Raw genomic sequence first — 19,423 nt, forward strand, 5'->3', positions numbered from 1 at the left:
CCCTCTTTCAAGACAACATTGAGCTCCAAAACTAGCTATAAAGTGCGACATTCCAAAGGTTACACGTGCTTCTACTGACATAGAGGATATGGCAAAGTAAAGTAGCGCTAGAGATTTCTGCGATAAACCTATCTGGCGCCTGCCCTTCTACTCCAAATATGTCAGCCTTTTATCCACTGATCACGTCAATAAGAAATCTGCCGCTGATGCTTTTTCCTTCCATCTCTCTTCTTTTCACAAATTGTCCTCTACAATCAGAGTTGCCGACTTTCTGACAGTTTTCAATTGATTTTGTTTTGAAAGGGTCTTTCGTGTAAAATGATGTCATGATGCCGAGATTTTTTTGAGATTTGTATGGATTTTTTCAAATGATTTTTATGGTTATTTTAACCTTTTAGCAAGAAAAGACATTTGCGGTTTTCATTATTCTTCCATTTCTCACAGTGTATTTTTTTTTATTCTGTTTTCATTTTGGATAATTTCTCCTGTTCGGTTGTTCACTCGGAATATGTTGCATTGCTTTTTTGCATTCCACATGTAATTGATTAATTTATAATTATACCCTAGATGCTCATCTGCTTTTGCACCGTGTGCTTCTGTCATGTCCAGTTGCTCCGTATAAATATAAAGTAGAGGGGAAGTCTGGCGCAAAGGACAGTGTTGGGCTTGATGCCACATGGAATAAAAGTGTAGTTTAAAGCAATACAGAGAACTACATCCTCAGAATGAAGACCAATAGTGATTCCCCAGTGAGGATCAAGCTCTGTGTCACCTGCTGCAGAGAGAAATAAAATCACTGTGGCAACCAGCAAAGAGGCACCACATTAGCTATTAGTGCACCGCTGAGTGGTGCTCACCATGCATTATGATATTGTGAAGGGCAACATAAAGAGCAAAAGGGGAAAAAAACAATGCTTCTTAGCTCTTTCAGCGCACCATATTGCCGCTCTTTTAAAGCAGTCGAGTACAGTCTAAACCTGAATGGTCTCTGAATCCAGTGCTTTACCTTGATTTAAGTAAAATGTTAATACATACTTGTCAGAGGCATGTGTGTCCATTTGCTGTTTAATAATTTATTGCGTCGGCGTTCCTTCCTCTCCTGCACCAAAAAAATCAAAGCCGGTGTTCTTGTTTCGAGGCACATTAAAGTAGAAACTTCGTACCCACTGGAGGGTATTGCTGTAAACAATGTTCCAAGCTGTTTTGGAAATGATAACCGTGAAAAAAGCGCATCTGCAGTCTTCTGTTTGTCGACCCTTTCAAGATGCAGGCTGGACCTATAAATGCGTGACTTTGAAGACTTTGCTTAGATGTCCAGACAGCTTTTAAAGAAGTTATTATAAAAGTACAAACGCAGAAAGCACCTGAAAACTTTGTTGTCTTTTGGAAGTCATTTACATGCCTGAAATTTGGGTTTGTACTCTTTTTCCACAATGTGCTCCCTCTCCAGTATAAAAATACAATGTTAAAATGTTTTTCAAGAATAGATGCAAGTGTAGATGGAGAATTTGAATTGCAATGAAGTTAGTTAAGTGTTGTTCAGTTAATGAATTCAGTTCTGGGTTTTCCTGTAGTACACAAATCACATTTAACAATATGTAAAGAGAGCATAGCCTTATTGTCTGAGGAGATGTTAATGCTCAATATGCATTAGTCAAATCCTTCATTAACATATGGTATACTTACTGAAAGGTCATAAAACCTACCTTCCAGGGAAACAAAAGACATCCACTATGCTAATAATAACGAACACACAATTGTATGCATTTTGAATATGTGGGGAAAAAAGCAAAGACTTTCAAAGTTCTTGTGCCTAATTTTGTTTTTAGCACCCATGAGTTAAAATGATTTGCATAAAGGAGTTCTAACTGATATATTTGTGCTAACTAGTGCAGTGGCTGTTAAAAACAGAGCTGATTGGAATGAGAGGCTTTGTTGGCCTCCCGTATGGCTGCTTGCAGCTTTCTCAGTAGCATCTAACAACTAATCCAAACTACTTCACATCTGACACTGACTGCCAGGTCTCCCAGGATTATCTGAACACTAAAACTCAAAGTACCTGATGCCTCCTTAGGTGGAACCGGCACCGTTAACAGACAGGACTAATCTACATGGCTCTAAATCACAAAGAATGCACCAAACAGTTATTTTTTCATCAGTTAGCCTCGTTTTTCATCAGTTGATAAATGTAAAGAATATTTTCCAGCACTTAATTATATAGAATGACTTTGTCATACATGTAAAAACTCATGTATATTTCAACATTTTGTTCAGTCTCCTAAAGATCATCTGGGTCAATATATAATTGAGGGTCTTTTAAAGTCCATGGGTAATATCTTGCACACATTTCTGAAATTAGCAAATATGTCAACTATGATACCTGTCAACTATGTGACAAAAAGTCCTGCAATTACATATTGACCCATTTAATTTCCACATCACGGCTGTTGCCTGATATCAATAATAACAATGCATCCTATTTGTCAGACTGGACCTCAAACTCAAAAGGACAGAGATTAATTTAATCACTCTGTCATATTGACACTTTGCCCAAATTTGAGAGTCAATATTTTTTACCGAAGCCCTTGACTTGAAACTCTTTTTAACTTACTAGTGTAATATGCAGTTAAGTTTATCATCCATCCATCCATCCATTCTCTATACACCGCTTTATCCTCACTGGGGTCGCGGGGGGTGCTGGAGCCTATCTCAGCTGACTCGGGCGAAGGCAGGGGACACCCTGGACAGGTCGTCAGTCTGTCACTGGGCTACATATACAGACAAACAATCACACTCACATTCACACCTACGGGCAATTTAGAATAATCAGTTAACCTCAGCATATTTTTGGACTGTGGGAGGAAGCCGGAGTACCAGAAGAAAACCCATGCATGCACAGAGAGAACATGCAAACTCCATGCAGAAAGATCCCAGGCCCACCCCGGGATTTGAACCGGGGATCTTCTTGCTGCAAGGTGAAAGTGCTAACCACTACACCACTGTGCAGCCCGTTAAGTTTATGATGAGCAAGCATATTTTTGTATCGTTGTCGTGCAAGGATAATGACTCAAACGATTTACAGACTGTAACAAGAGTCTGTAACGTTAGTTTAAGGTCTTTTCTCACTCACACATGGCTGTTGCTGTAAACGGAACATATAAAAGATCTGAAAAATAATGTTAGATGATGCATTGTACTACTAACAGAACACATTCTGTTCGTTGATAATCCTGACAGTCTCTTTAATTCTCTCTCATTAGGTCGTTCTCAACAAAACGCTCTGGGATTTGGGTTGTTGGCTTTCTGTCTAAAATACTCCCACACTTTAGATAATTGTGTAGAGGTTTTTGAGCTTATTCTCCAAGGAAATCCATCCTTTGACTGGGTGCAGCCATCTTTGCAATGCACTATTGTTGGAATCAATGGCATCATTATGCTGCTAACTTAGCCTGACCTTTCCATAGCCATCGACTGCCCTTAATGTTTCTTTTTGGCCTCTTTTTGTTGAGAAAAGCGAAGAACAGATGCACTCTTACAGGGATTTCTTAGTTTCTTGGTGAGATGGACCTCATAATTCTGTTGAAGTGACTTTTCACAGCCTTTGTAACGTGTTTGTGTGTTTCGGACATGTGTGCATTTGGAAAAATGTAATCTATATAGTTTCAAATTTCCAAATGCATATGTTGGAGCATATACAGCTCCATCACATGCATTGGCACGAGCTGAAGGTGAACCATGTGAAACAAGCCTAATTCTCTTCTGTAAAGGTTAATTGATCAGCATCTGGCACCACTTAGCTATTGGAAATATTTGTTGATGTCAAAGAGGACACTGATGGCGTGTTGCGTATTTGTTTCACCAGCTCTGTCTGTCCTACTAACTGCGATTCACTCATTTAGTAATTTAGAAGTGTATAAGAAGAAAACAGAAGAGCTGCATTATTAGAGCGACCCATCACGCCCTTTCCAACAACATTTAGAACCTTATTCTCGGACTGTATTGTCGGCACCGATCTCGCTGCATTAGTTAGTTCGCTACTTTACAGACCCTCCAGCTGGTCTGGAGAGAGAAAATTGCAACAGACTTTGTGCCCATTTCTCCCATTTGGCTGCTTTAACCCTTTAAGCTTCAGTCAATTCCAGCCGTTTTCAGTACAAAAAATCGCTAATATTCTATTTTTAAATAAAAAAATTACGAAAAATACAGGGAATATTGGACGGGCATCGCGAGGTGCATTTCCTTGAAAAGGACCGATTCGGGGATTTTATACCGACTTCAGGACATGTTTTGGACAAAATAGTTTCCTGGCTTGTGTCATCTGGATGTAAAAGGTTGGATTATGGCCGTTTTTTGTGGAATCTTTTTTTTTGTGTATAATAATGAACCCGGAAATGTGAGTCGCGCTGTGTACGTTGAAGCCGTGTATAGAGAACGGATGGATGGATATTTGTTTTTGTCGGACAAATGTGTTTTTCTCACCCGCTGTGGTAATCGCATCTGAAAGTGGTTTATACCGGCAGATTCATGAGAATCTAAGCTTTCCATCGGTGTATAGTGTTTGTATAAGCGTGTTTGCGGCCGTCGGACATTCTTGAAATTCCTATGCAAATTAGTAGGTGTACCGCCGGCGGTACACTGAAGCTTAAAGGGTTAAACCCCCAAGATGGGCATTGCTGTTCGTGACCAAGATGTCAGCAGTTGTTGGACAGAGAGCCATTCGGGCCCAGACACTGCAGACCTAAGCCTCTCTATTCACTATGGCCGACATTCAGCATATGGAACCGCTAACGAACAGCCAGTATGATGGATGACACCTGTCAGCGGGGAAAGGAAAGCAGAGACACATTTTACGTGCATGTTTGTGTGTTTTTCTCGCGTGGGTGTGTGCGTGTTTATGCACTCGGATGGTTTACGAATGACCACAGTACAGTGCTCACGCTTCATTAATGCGTAGTAAAAATGCAGGCTGTGTAAACCGCCGTCGGAGGATCTGAAAATTGGACACGCCATTTTTAAAAGGTGTTGATAGAAAAGGCAACCCCTGTGACTCAGCTGGAATGAAGTGATTTCTGAATGTTTTTGATTGTTTTCTCTTCGTTGCAGGTATGCTTCCAGTATTCTAAACGGTGAGAAACCGAGAGGGTGCTGCGTGTCACACAAACAAACAAAAATGTGATATTTAGGGCTGAATTGTCAAAAAAAAAGTCCATCAGGGTTTTTTTTTTTTTTTAAATTGAGAAAATGCTAAGAGTGTGCAAAGCAGTAATCAAAGCAAAGGGTGGCTATTTTGAAGAATCGAAAATATAAAACATTTTGACTTCTTTCAGTTCTTTTTTGTTTACTACATAATTTCGTATGTGTTCGTTCATGGTTTTGATTCCTTCAGTGAGAATCTACAATGTAAATAGTCATGAAAATCTAGAAAAAAAACATTAAATGAGAAGGTGTGTCCAAATAATTGACTGGTAGTCTATGTTGATGCTAATAATGCTAACATAGTCAACATATTATATAGAATATCGCACAAATGAACCCAAATATCCACCGCCTTATTGCATTATATCGGCGTACACAATTTGCAACAGTCAAACCTGAGCTCATTATTCTAATACTGTATATTTAATATGTCCAGTTAAAGGGTCAATTGTTGAGGTTGGTTAAACAGTGCAGAGAGAATATGTAAGCAAATAGTCCTTTAATGAAAACAGAGCTACTGCTAACGACATGTAGAGTTGGCAGCTTATACATGTAGAGTGACCTGAAGAGCTGATGTTAGAAGCTTTGGTTTGGAAAATGGTGCAGTAAAGGAAGTGTAAACAGAGCTGAAGGGTTTATCCAGTGACTGACACAGCCCATACCCATGTTCTAAATTGTACCAGTAACTGGATATATGGCCGGGTGACAAGTGAAGCACTGAAAGGCAAACAGAGTCTGGAGCTTGTGTGATGGGACGTGTTGCAAAAGTAGCAGCAGCCGTGCTTCTGTAACTTCTTAAAATGCACATTTTGAAATATTGCATTAGAAAGTGTTAATGGAAACGGCAGAATTTGATGAAGCTTCCTAAAATTTGCACAAAAGTTTATATTCTCGCATGAGATAGATGTGACTTTTTTTTTTGCATAACAGCTAATGCATTTCATGGAAGATGGAAACACCTTTTCTAAATAAGTTCTGACTTCGTGAACATTTTATTCATCAGCTGTTTCCATTTCAAAGGGAATCCAGGCAGCATTAAATATGTCCTGTACTCGCTGGCATGAAAGAATAATTACAACTTGGTCAGCTGAGCAGAATTTCTGAAGACCTCTCTCTATTTTTTTCAGTTAGCTAGGACAGCTGGTTTTGCTTGTTTCTTCGTCTTCATATTTTTATTCATTTCTGACCTTTTCTATATGAATATGAAACAATTTTTACACATTACTTCTGTTCAAAGGTTAACAAGAGTAAGAATCTCCTCACATGCAGGCCTTGGTTGCCTGTATGTGACATAAAACTTGGGGACAACCGTTCTTTAAGCTAAATGCTAACACATTTTGTCACCACATAAAATCACAAATTGAAAGTCAAGTTTTTAGACCCAACTGGTGCGGACTCTGTCAAAAATAGCCGCTGGGAAACTGACCAGCTAGTGGCGCTAGTATTAAAATTGGACAAATTACAACAAAGATCTTCAAAATTTCACCTTCAGCTGTTTAATAGTTCTTGAGATAATTCTCTCTGGACCAAAGTGCTCAACCAACAAAATGTTTAAATGAGCTCCTTGGTATAAATGCAGTAAATGTAGTGATTCATTAGAAGAACTGCTTGAGTTGTCATGAAATGGCTGCAGTTTAATTGTGCTTGTATGTCATGCCCCTTTCCAATGTGTATGTGCCTGTGAAGACGCATGAGAATACTGTGTTCTGGCCATGTGCCCTAATTGGGTTGTGTAAGAATGCACAGAAACAGTCTCTAGGTCCAACATACAAGACATAAGAACATAGCTCTCATGCATAGTGTACTTTAAAATGTGATGTTAGCCTCCCTGTGCTTCCTTTCACATGGTGCTTTCAAAGGTTTTTAGCTCATTGAGGGCGTCAGACTTGTTCTAATTGTAGGTTAGAGGCAGTGAGACTTAATGTGCAGTCTTGAAGATACTTGAGGCTACCTGGACTGATCCCAGGTTGTTCTGACAGTGTACCAGCGTTGCATATAAATTAGTTTTAAAGCCTTTAATGAAACCTGTAATGAAAGGAAAGATGTTTGAAATCAGGCGTAGTGATGTGTGTAAACATTATGTTCCTCGAACAGTTTAGCAATTGATTAACAACTAAAATTTGCCCCTGTCACTTTTAATGTACCTTCTGTTTGCACTTTGGTCTTTAGCCTGCCCTTCCATTTTCTTTTTTTTTGTTTTTTTCCCTTCACCTGTGTCCTATTCTCCCTTCTCCCCCTCTCTCTGTCTCTCTGTATTAGTTCCAGCTGATTAGTAGGACAAGCAAATGGACAACATCTAGGGACAATGTTGACAGCATTCATAACCTGCAAATGAATAGAATTCTATAGAGAGGGCTCTCTTTTGAGGAAGGACACACCTATTACATCTTAGATTCACCATTCTGTAGCATGTCTATTGAAGTATGGCATATTTGTACATCAGATGATGTCACATCATCGGTTAAAGCTTTCACTCCTTTGACTACAGAGCCAGGTCAATGGAAAGCTAACGAAGATTAAACTTCATCAATTGGCTTCTTAATAGAGTCTAATTCAATCAATGAATAATTTACTTTCCCGTGTGGCCCAAAAGATCTTGTGTATTTTCCTCTCTTGTTGGTGTCAGCGAGCTAAAATGAATCAAGGAAAGTAATATCTTAGTAAGCTAAAATCCCCAACATGTAGTGTTTCCGCTTGTGTGATGAACATGGTAATAAAACAGCTGATGTGTCCAATACCATTAGCAGCTGTTAAAGGGGAACTTCGGTTTTTTTCAACCTGGGGTCTGTTTCCATATGTCATTTCATACATGTGAGTGATGGAGAAATTAATTTTCGACATAGCTCCAGTATTTAGCCAGGCAGGCAGCTTCACAGCTCAGCTAGCAGCTCAGCTAGCGAAAAGTATGGGGCAAGAGGCCCCCCCGCGTCAAAGTCCGCCCTAACGTGCTTTTTGCCCCACACTGACCGGCTCAGATAGTCTCAATGAGCGTCCCACAACATACTAGAGATGAGAAGTGAACGAAAACCTCCACATTACCTGGCGATCGCGCTTTGTTGTGGTCTGTATCCAAATCTCAGGACGCTAGAAAGCAAATCTCGTTCCGAAATCGCGCAAGAGCTCGCGCCAAAACCGGTGTTTTGGCGTGAGCTCTCGCGTGATTTCGGAACGAGATTTGCGTATGGGGCTGCCCCATACTTTTCGCTAGCCGAGCTGCTAGCTGAGCTGCTAAGCTGCCTGCCTGGCTAAATACTGGAGCTATGTCGAAAATTCATTTCTCCATCACTCACATGTATGAAATTACACATGGAAACAGACCCCAGGTTTAAAAAAACTAAAGTTCCCCTTTAATGTTAAGAATGTTCATCCTTTTTTTCTTTTCGCTGTCCATTGTGCACCACTGTTGTTTGTTCTGTGAAGTTCATCTTGTTAAATTGTTTTGTAAGCATGATCGCCTGCTATTTGTTTGCAGCTCGATCCCAACCTGTTATCAAATGACACTGACTTATCACAGATATTTCATATCTGTGTCGTACGACATGCATTGATATCAAAGCTTATTTCTTTGTAGAGCACGATGCAGAAAAAATTGCACAGGGTAATGTTGAAATGGTGTCGCCACATAGTTTATCGAGCAGAGCAGCTTCAACTTTGTTGTTTACAATACATTTAGCACTGTCTGCAGCACATGTAGCAGAGCAGACAGTGGTATGGAGTCAAGCAGTGTCTTCACTCAAAGGTACTAACTAGTTTGTGGAGTACATTGCTTGAAAGCTGATGAACACTAAATCAATCATTTCCCATTTCCCCACTTTGATATAAATCTAGCATACTGTATGTAGGCATGGGCCGGTATGAGATTCTGACGGTATGATAACCTTAGGCAAAAATATCACGGTTTCACGGTATTATGATTGCAGCTCTAAAATGTTAGAGTAAACTAGCTGTTGTTATCCATCTTAGCAATAAAGATTGATGAAAGAAAAAAGTTGTGGATAACTTTTTTTTTTTTTTACTAAGGCAGATATGGTAACTAGCATGCTAAGATAAATCCTTAGCAAGCTAGTTACCGTATCTGCCTCAGTTAAAATATAAAAAAAAGTTACTAAAAGATAGAGATGAAGAAAAGATAAGATATGGTAGTTACCATATCTGCCTCGGTAACAAGCTCATTTCACTAATGTCAGACGCTAATACGCTCGTTCATTTCAAGACAGCACCTTTAATTTAGCATACAGCGATGGGTGGTGCTCCCGTAGATGCGCTATCATATTCGATGTATTGCCTCCTCGGGCTGCCACTGTCCTCAAGCACGTTTCGCATGTCGGGCGACCTTCTTCCTCCAAGCCGTGGCCGTCTGGCTTTTTACAGTAGCCGAAGTATTCCCAAACAGCCGACTTAGTCCGCTTGGACGGCGGAAAAAGTTCCGGGGGCTCGCCTCCTTCAGCCATCACACAGCCTGCAGAGCTGCCTGCTTGTCACTCACAACAAACGCAGGTGAGCGGGCGGAGGGGCGCTTTAGGCTGCAGCTTCACACAGCGTGAGGGACCTCTACTTTCTCCCTGATGAGACGTCACATTAAAAAAAACGCTCATACCGCAGGAATGGTATGACGGAAAATTTTAGTGGTTTTGAAACCTTGACTTTTTCATACCGTGGTATACCTTAAAACCGGTAACCGGCCCATGCCTAACTGTATGTATATGATTTGATATATATATATATATATATATATATATATATATATATATATATATATGACATATTTATACATGATATATCAGGATTTTCCATTGTGTTAGCTGGGGTCTAGACTCTAAAGCCTCAGGGATGTGACAAAGCCTTCAATGTCACTGAGTAATCAGGAAACATACTGTACGTTGTGAACTGTGGCATTTCAGACAGCACACTTTAAAGGCAGTAGCATGGGAAATTACACCGCATGCTTCATAGGAAACACGATTGCACTTACTTGTGATTATAGGACTCACAGTGGGTGAAATAGTACTTCTTCGTATCAATTTTCATGTCAGGCGTTTTTAGTCTTCAACAGTACCAACTTATCCGTATGCATTCTGCTCCCTGTGTCTTTAACTCAGCATGCTGTTTACAGTATATTGAGTGTATCAAGGTTTTTAGAGTCTCGGCTTGTTTAAAAAACATAAATTTGCACCATTGTTTTGTTTTTGCTGGCAGAAATCTACGGCAAATTTCAGCGAAACACGCTGAAACACGCTAAAACAAATTAGCCTCTTGTGATTCTCTCACGTTTTCATGCAATGTGCTTATGCAGACCTGGTTTTTCTACCATTTTGCCTCTGCTGCCTCTCTCATCTCCATTTTAAATTCAGCTACACAGAGGGGGGAGGGGGAACAGTCAATTCTGTTCAGACATGTTATTATTCCACAATTTCTATCCTCTCATCCAAAACATGCTGTGAAACCCTTGACATTCATTATCAGGATGACATGTTTTTCACGCCTGAGACAAGCAGTTTTGGCCATTAAGTCCGAGGGTAGGTCATTGCTTCGACACTTGGACTGTCTGACAGGGACACAAGTGTTTTTGTTGTGTGACCAATCAAAGCATTTGTCACAGGAGGAGGGTGTCTTGTCTTAAATGCAGCGACTCCAGCAGCTAATATCAGTGGCTCTTGGTCTGCCGGTTCCAAAAAAGAAAATTCAACATCACACATGCCAGTGCAGAAAAACAAGACATATTTGAGCTCAGATGTTAGAACAGGTGTGAACCAACCAACAGATCCTGGGTTCCTGGGTAGTGACTTACCGCTATTGTCGATGTTGTCTGTGCGGGACAGTGTGCAGCTTTTCATTGTTCAGTATTTTGTTGTTTTTGGAAAACTGACTTTCTGTCATAGTAGTCCCAAAATTGTCGTAATAGTAGTGTTTTCTTTTCCTTTTTGTTGATCAGGGTGTCCCTAAACCTGTTGCAATGGAGCCTTGTTCAGGAGGGAAAGCTGCGGTGTTGACTGTCCTCATGCGTCTGCCCTCTGGGGCATCAGGTTTACCTCCACCAGGACAGTCAGGTAAGCACACACAATCAATTTTGCTTGTTTTAGTTTTAAAAAAATCAACCAAAATTCGGAAAAAAACAGTCATATGGTATTCATTGGAGTGTTTGCTGTGGTTTTTGATGCTCACGATTCCCTTGTGAAAGAGGACATCTGTAATTGCCGTGGTATCACAGCTGGTGTTGCCTCCACTTTGTGAGTCTGTCTGTGTCATCTCGACAAAATGTGGTCCCGCAGACACCTGCTGTCACATGAACTACCACAAAGGCAATTTTGAAGATTTTGGCAGGTCTTTATATGTCTGTCTGTGTGTGATCTTGTCATCACGATCGCGCCACAGCAGGGCAAGATGAGGTCACGAAACTTTACAGACATGTTGCTGACACCAAAACGAAGGCAGAGTTTGACTTCTCTTATTTGGACCCTGACTGCCATTCAGTGCACAAATGCACTCAATTGTGCTCGGTCAAATGTCATTGCATTTGTTAAAAAAACATGCTAAATTAAACCACGCACACTAAGTATTGAGTATATGAAAAACAGAAGCGTAACATCACTCGTCTGCGGACTGATCCTGTCAACACAATAGCATCACAACCGTGCAAATGCGATCACAATGATTTACGGGTGTGGAATTGAGATAAAACTGAGGATTTTTTAATTTTTTGTAAATTTCTGTTGTCCCTACGTGACGCGGAAAAGTGTGTTGCAACATAAAAGCAGCACATTTTCTGCAGTTTGTGACTTCAGATACACTTTATATTTGGCTCTATAGTGGTAAATGTTTGAGTGCACTTGACGATATCAGCAGAATTAATTATTTCAGTTTATGTACCTGTTAACTTGATGGTGACATTCCGTTACATACCAGCAGTAAGCATAGCTTTAATAAAAGCTCTTTACATCTTAATGAACCACTGATGGTTGTAAACCTTTTTAACGCCACCTCAATATCATGTATTTTTCCAGAAACATCTTTAGTTTATGTGTTATTCTAATTAGCTGAAAAAAAAGAATGCATGTCTATGTAAAAAAAAAACATGCCAGCATTCTGTGCAAATACAGTGGTCCCTCAATAAGCAGTTCACTTTTCGCGGTCTCACTGTATCGCGGATTTTTCGGTATATTGCGGGATTTTGCTAGCCTAGCCGCGCTAGACAACCCACGGCAACGAATTTAATTCTCTGCCTGGGTGGGTCTAGTTACCCTCCATAAGGCTCGAGGTTGGATGCTGCTAAAACTGGCCGGACCAATCACCATGAAGTGTAGAGTCAGAAGGCGGGCGTAACGAAGTGACGTCAGAGGCACGACGATTCTGACAGAAACAACCGGAAACAACTAGCCTAGCCGTGCTAGACAACCCACGGCAACGAATTTAATTCTCTGCCAGGGTCGACAACAAAAACGACAACAGTCGTTGAGCTCTATTAGCACCGACTCTGAATAATCTTTCTGTTAACATGTCTGTAATATACTTGAGCTTCACCCATTGACTGTATAAATAAGGCTTCACCGAACTACCGTATCCTCTGATTTCCGGCGCTCTAGGAGCCTATTCGTTGCACTGATTGGTTGTATACCTACCCAATTGCTGCAGAGTGATTTGATAGACAACCTTTTAGCCCGCCTCCCTCCCTGTCGAGCGTGCCCAGACCCTTGCGTCTTCAGAGCATGGGTCTAGCGCGGCTAGGCTAGGATTTTGCAGTATACAGTATAAGTATTTTTTATATATTTATTAGTCTGACAAGCTGCATTAAAGAACAATGCTGGATGAGGGATAACTGCATTTTATACACTGCGACTAGCAGATGCTTTTATTTTGACACACACACAGACCAGCAGGAAGCCATCAAACACACTTCACACTCACAGTCTTGACAATTAACACTTAGCCAAACTAACTAAACCACAAAACACAATAAAACACAAAAACTAATAACACTGTAAATCACAATAATGACATTTAAACCCGTAACACCACAAACTCCCATGGTGCATTGCAGCACAACAGTTCAATCATAGCGACCAGTTCTGTGATCACGCCATTTTTTAAAAATTGTTTTTGCGATAAAATAAGCATTTTCTAGCCTAAAACTATATTAAAAATATATGGAAAAAATAATGATTGCTGCGCATGGTGTTACGATGCGGTGTTGTGCGGTGTGTGGGGAGGGTTTATAAAGCCTTAAAATATATATAAAGAATAAAATTAATATGGTCGCTACTTTGCAGATTTTCGTCTATAGATGGCGGACCACTGTGTATGCTGCCCATGCTGTATCAAATCGTACATGCTCGTCCTCTTATTGATGATCTCACCAATTACAACGAATGACTGTGTGTTTAAATTTTAAAAAATGCCTGCCATTTGTTTGTCAACCTGAACAGAGGGATTCTTTGAACTTCCTGTTTTCTGACCACCCTTATATTTTTCTCCCTGTTTTTTTTCTCCCTGTTTTTTTCCTCCCTTTTTAGGACTCATTGTTGCCAGTGCGCTGATAGACATTTCGCAGCAGAAACCATCAGATTTTAAGGACAAGTCCCAGGCTTTAAAGAACCGAAAAGCCCTCCCTCCAGCACACCAAGGGACCTGCGTCTGAATCCCAACCACTCGATCCTTCGGGTCCCTTTTTAACACCGTCTGAGGTCACATCGCTCCAACACGTCGCCGTTGAAAGCCTTTTCAGAGACATGGACATGACTACACGTAGAAGATTTCATCCGGCTGCTACCACTCGAGTTTTCACGTTCCAAGAGCACAACCTGCGTTACCTTTCCTGCTCCCTTTTTGACTCTTCTCTGCATACGTCAACCTCAGTCTCCAACTTGTGCAAAAACTTCCGCCTGCTGGGCTTCTTCCCTTCAGCTTGGACAGTCATGGCTAAGCTACACGTCTGTATTCAATGGACACCTGCCAGATCAGTGGCTGGATGAGTGACAGATTATTAAGGAGGATCTGAACTTAGTCGTGTGTACTTTGTGACACCATCCATTTGCACAGCATGAGGGAATAGCAAAGGTGTCTGTATATTAGGTCGTATTAAAGTTTTCTCTCACAGGAAATAGAATCAACGATTGAAAATGGCTGGTAGATATCCAGTACGTGCTGCCTGTATGGTTTTTGACCTTCTTTTTGCTTGCCAACAAGTGGTATTCTATGGTGCTAAAGCATTTAGTTTTTACGACAAGCCTGACTCGGCCTTTGCTGTATGGACAGAACTCATTATGCCTTTTTTTTGTGAAGAAGAAAGCTACGCTAAGCTAAGCTAAAACCCGGACTCTTCGTCAGCGACCCCCCCCCAAACGACATGCAAGCGTTTTGACAACTATAGAGTATTTTGTCAAACCACTTTGTTAGTTCGGCATCTCCTGTACATATGCATCATCCACCCCAGCTGAAGTCTGTATTTTCTGTGGAATACGTGTACAGAACGCCGCAGAGACATGACTGCAATCGCTACCAGCAGCATGTGGGTGAGGAACCGGAGGAGGCACGAACACATCATCCATCATCAAACTGAAGCATGGACATCTCCAAAACCTTAAGAAAAGTTAGATACGTTTTATTAGCAAACTGGAAGTTTCCTTTGTGTCTTTTTTTTTTCCAATATGGTCACTGTTGAGGAAAGTAACAAAACGCAGAAAAACACTGAAGCTCTGGTTGACTCTTTGCTGTTATTTCTAAGTGTATGATTTTGCCGTGCAGCTTGGACATTAGGCTTTTGAACCGGCCCTTGGATTGATGCGGTGGGGTGGATGACATTTAGGAGAAAAGACGTCTGCTTCATGAAATTAGACCAGGGACATCGAGCTCCTCTGGCTGTTTACTACAGTAGTTTGTTTTGTAAGATTTTTTTTTTTTTTAAAAACTGTTCTCTGAAGCTACGACTTTATTTCGATCTCTGAGTACAAGAGGTCTTGTTACCTTTTTTATGATGCCTTGGCTTTCCATGAGCTCCATGAAGGGGACATGTCGATCTGCAGAATTTTCAAAGCTGTACAGTGTCTTGTTGGAACAAATGTGAGTCTTTGTCACTCTTATCTCTTGAGATTTCATGTGTTTTGTCAGGTTTTTATGACAGAATGGCGAAAGATTATCGTTTATTTTCGGCCTTGTCACCTGATACTATTATATCTATGATGAATTGTCTTTTGCTACACTCGTGAAAAGAGCATTTCTGTTTATAATTTGTTTTGATATTTAACAGATTCCTGTGTAATAGCACATCTAACTTGATTTTTATCGTTCACTTCAATCGGTTGTTTTGATGTCAATTCTTTTTGAATTCTGCATCTTTATGGGACTGTTTGGGCATTGTCTTGCTTTTCATTGCAAAGTGGTCATTCTGATGCATTTCATGAGGATGGTATGCCAGCTGATGTGTTTTCACTTTGTGTCGATAGAGGAATCCTATAACGGTGTCATTACACAGGAATCAGGGTCTCACTGTACCGTGAAAAAAAAGATGAGAAACTGCATATCAGTAATCTTCAGTGTATTTTAAAGATGGACAACATGCCAGAAAATAAAAAAAAAAAAACAGACCTGGAAAGCTTTTGTGCCATTAAGTCTTTTCACACACACTGTAAATAAATAATAAATAAGCATTTTGTTAAAATCAAGTCTGTTTCCATAATTAAAATACATTATGTAGCCTTAACTTTATTTTTGTTCTATCTTTCTTTAGCAATATTTATAGAGATAACATGTTCATTCAGCATTTTGTTGTGAAAAACCTGACTCTCTCAACAAGCAAAATCTGTAAAACTACAGAACCAAAACTTTTTTCTGTTGCTTGGCACTAAATGCATTGGATTGTATGAATATATTTACAGTATTAAAGTTGAACTTAACAGTTTTACCTGTTAAAAATGTAAATACTTGTGATAGTCTAATGCATTTGGGAATGTATCTTAAGAGTGTGCAAAAGAAAACATTTCTCTCAAAAAATGTAAATTTTCTGATTATTCACAGGTTTCTAATGTTTTTCTAATGTAAATTCGATCTTTTTTGTTGACAGATTTGTGTTGTATTTCAAAAATATGTAATAAAATCTCCATAAAATTGCAATTAAATAAGTACACATAGATGCATATATATGGGTCAATATTTAATTGAGGGACTTTTGAAGTCCATGGGATATGTCTTGCATACATCATTTTTATTAAAATTAAAAAAAATAAAATTTTTATGTTCATTATGATCATGTCTTTACAAATTTCATAATTATTTATTATGGAAACAATCATTTATTAAAAAATATTAGATATCACTAAAATGTCAACTAAATAGCTGTCCGAATTTAACAACAACCACTTTCTAATTTAACTAAACGATAACAAAATGAGCTTATTCAAAAATTGTTCTTTTTATTAAGTTGAGATAATCATGACAGATGTTTGTTTTTTGGCGATATATCAAATTTTATATGGAAAATAACATTGTATCTGTGCTCGAGGAATCACTTTCAACGAAGTTACTCATTACAAAAACACCTCTAAAGGAAGTGTGTTAATTCCAGATCACATGACCTGCTCCACATGATGTCATTTCCTCCTGAAGAAAAGATTCCACGGCTTTCTGAGTTATTTAATATAAAGTAGTGTGTGAGTCAAGGGTGGATTCATCACATGTCAACAGGTTTACTACAATATCTTTATAAATAACTTTCAATTTTACTCAATTGTATATATAATATTTTGAAGAATCTGTAAAAATGCCATGTGGTGTTTGGTTATAGGCGGCCATGTTGAGTATAGGCCTGAAAACAGCAAAAATGTCAACTATGAAATCTGTCAACTATGTTACAAAACATCCCACAATTACATATTGACCCATATACATATACATACATATATATATATATATATATATATATATATATATATATATATATATATATATATATATATGTATATGTATAATTGTATTCTTCTCTATTTTTTGCAGTGTACAGACAGGTGACAAATAAAAGGGAAACCAACCTAAATACCTTAGCTGGGCTGCTACGTGCTGCCAGAACAGCTTAAATGCACCTTGATATTGATTTTTTTGAATCTATAACTCTACTCGAGGGATACAGCACCATTCTTCTGAAAGATATGCCCTCGTTTCATGTTTTGATGGTGGCAGAAAGCGTTACTTAACATGTCCCCCATACCCATTCAATACGGTTGAGATCTGGTGACCGTGAAGGCGTTAACATATAATTCACATCATTTTCATACTTGTCAAACCACGCAGAGAAGACCCCTCCAATGGGGATGTTCCATCATGAGATAAAGACTCAGAAGCTCCTTTTCTTCCCGCTAAGAGGACAAGTGGAGGTAAATCGCACCGACAAACTGCCTCCCGCAGCTTCTCTACATTACTCATAGTGATACAGTACGGGCCTCTTCTTCTGTCTGTCTACCTGAAGCTCGCTGCTTCTGAAGCTTTAACCTCCAATTTGTAATTTCATTCTGGGGGTCACCATTTAACACTGGCTGATTGCCTCGGCTGAATATAATTGCTCCCTTTGAAAGCGATTGAAAAAAACCCCTAAACCTTGCTGTATTTTGTGTCAGTGCAAGATGATTATTATAAACAGGCGTAATGATAGTGAAAGTTGCACTAAATGTATGTTGAACAGTGTAATTTAATCTATGTTAAACTGGCCTTTTCTAAACGTGTGCTCTAATTTTTTGTACTTTTTTTTTTAACTTCAAAAGGTTTAATCTAAACAGCTTTATTATGCACAATTGACTCCCAAGTCAAACAATGAATTACAATATACCCTATTAAAAGATTACAACAGCTCCTAAATGGCTGTGGAATAAAGTTATATGGTTAAAAGGCGAAGGCGTCGCATTCATATTTGGACTGGAACTTTAAATTTATATATATATAAATTTGCATATACCATTTTCTCACAAATGACATTCCAGACATTTCAATGAACCCTGCTTCTAAGTGGTTTACATCTCATCTGTATTGTAGCAGCCCTGATAAGACACTGCTGGCTTTACATTTAAATATTCAGCCTGCATGCTTTCAGATCAAACAAATGCAAAGTGATTCAGTCAAGAAGGTGGCTTAATTAGACGCATTATAAAAGCAAATTGCGCTTCGGGAGCTGTTGGAGCTATAGACGAGATGTCAAACTAAAGGTGTGAGACACTCCAGACAGCAGAGTCTGGTAAATGACATTTTTCATTTATTTTTATTTCCCCCTGCAAGGTGCATCTGAGGCGAAACCTGTGACAAAGAACACACCCCATTAGGCGTCTTTTGAAGTTCGGCCTGGTATGAAGAGGTTTGTCCTTCAGTGAGCAAACGCCTTTTTGGAGTGCTTGCGCTTCCCTCTTCAATGTCAATGATGTGCATTTGATTTGAACAAGGATGTAAAGGAAAGAGATGCAGCCTGCCAAAGTGCTCCTCTGGATAATCCTCACTTCTACTCAACAGTGTACTTATTAGCTGCAGGCGCTCTTGGAGAAAAGCCACCAGTCCCCTAAAGGAGTGTTCGCCATGTGGATATGTTCAAATGGATGCCAGGAGCTAGAGTAACCCATTTAGTGCAAGTGTATAGTGTATATAAAGCACATATGTGTGGCATTACAAAGATTTTTCTATTCAGATTTTACAGAATGCCCGGTTATTTCAGTGTTTCCTGCTTGTTTCTCCTTCTCAAGCACCAGAAATCTACTCTGAGCCGAGGAGTTTTTCATCAGAAATGGGCTCAATTCGTTTTCTAGAAGTGAATCTGCATGTCGTGAGTGTGTGTGTGTGTGCACTTCAAGCGTGTTAAAGTGAGCTGACAGCTCTGGAGGTGACAGGTGGTCTTAAGGCTCTATTGTCCTTTTGCAATTTTTCTGCCACTTGTGGCTGCCAGTTGTACATGTGAAGTGCTGGCACGACTCCCCATACATGCCCTCCTGCTCGTTTTCCTCCGCTGCCGACAATAGACGCGATGAAAGGTCTTCAAAAAAAATGAGTACGTTAGCGCTGTTTTGTAGCAGCAGCCGAGTCACATTATGATTTGCTGCTGAGAAAGGTGTTGAAAGGAATCACACTTGAAACCGTCGGCTCGACTTGACTTGAGTAAAAGTTTTTTGAAAAAATGTGCCAGTATGTGTCCTTTAGGCTTTGTAGTGGAAATGTCTTTATTTATGTAGAAGAAAACATTCAATTCAGATGCCATGACAAAAAAATT

The 19,423-nt window shown here is 39.6% G+C and overlaps 1 protein-coding gene across 2 annotated transcripts in view; it reads left to right on the forward strand.

The window, feature by feature from the left end:
- atrnl1b (attractin-like 1b) overlaps positions 1–15,851 on the forward strand; it is a 75,802-nt gene extending 59,951 nt beyond the window's left edge. For both annotated transcript variants that reach the window (XM_022196031.2, XM_022196032.2), the window contains exons 28-29: positions 11,129–11,243; positions 13,704–15,851. In XM_022196031.2, coding sequence (XP_022051723.1) covers positions 11,129–11,243; positions 13,704–13,828 — 240 coding nt within the window. In that variant the 3' untranslated portion in view covers positions 13,829–15,851. The remainder of the gene's footprint in view (positions 1–11,128; positions 11,244–13,703) is intronic.
- The last annotated feature ends 3,572 nt before the right edge of the window (positions 15,852–19,423 follow it).

The sequence above is a fragment of the Acanthochromis polyacanthus genome, chromosome 19, assembly GCF_021347895.1.
Source record: "Acanthochromis polyacanthus isolate Apoly-LR-REF ecotype Palm Island chromosome 19, KAUST_Apoly_ChrSc, whole genome shotgun sequence".
Taxonomy (NCBI): domain Eukaryota; kingdom Metazoa; phylum Chordata; class Actinopteri; family Pomacentridae; genus Acanthochromis; species Acanthochromis polyacanthus.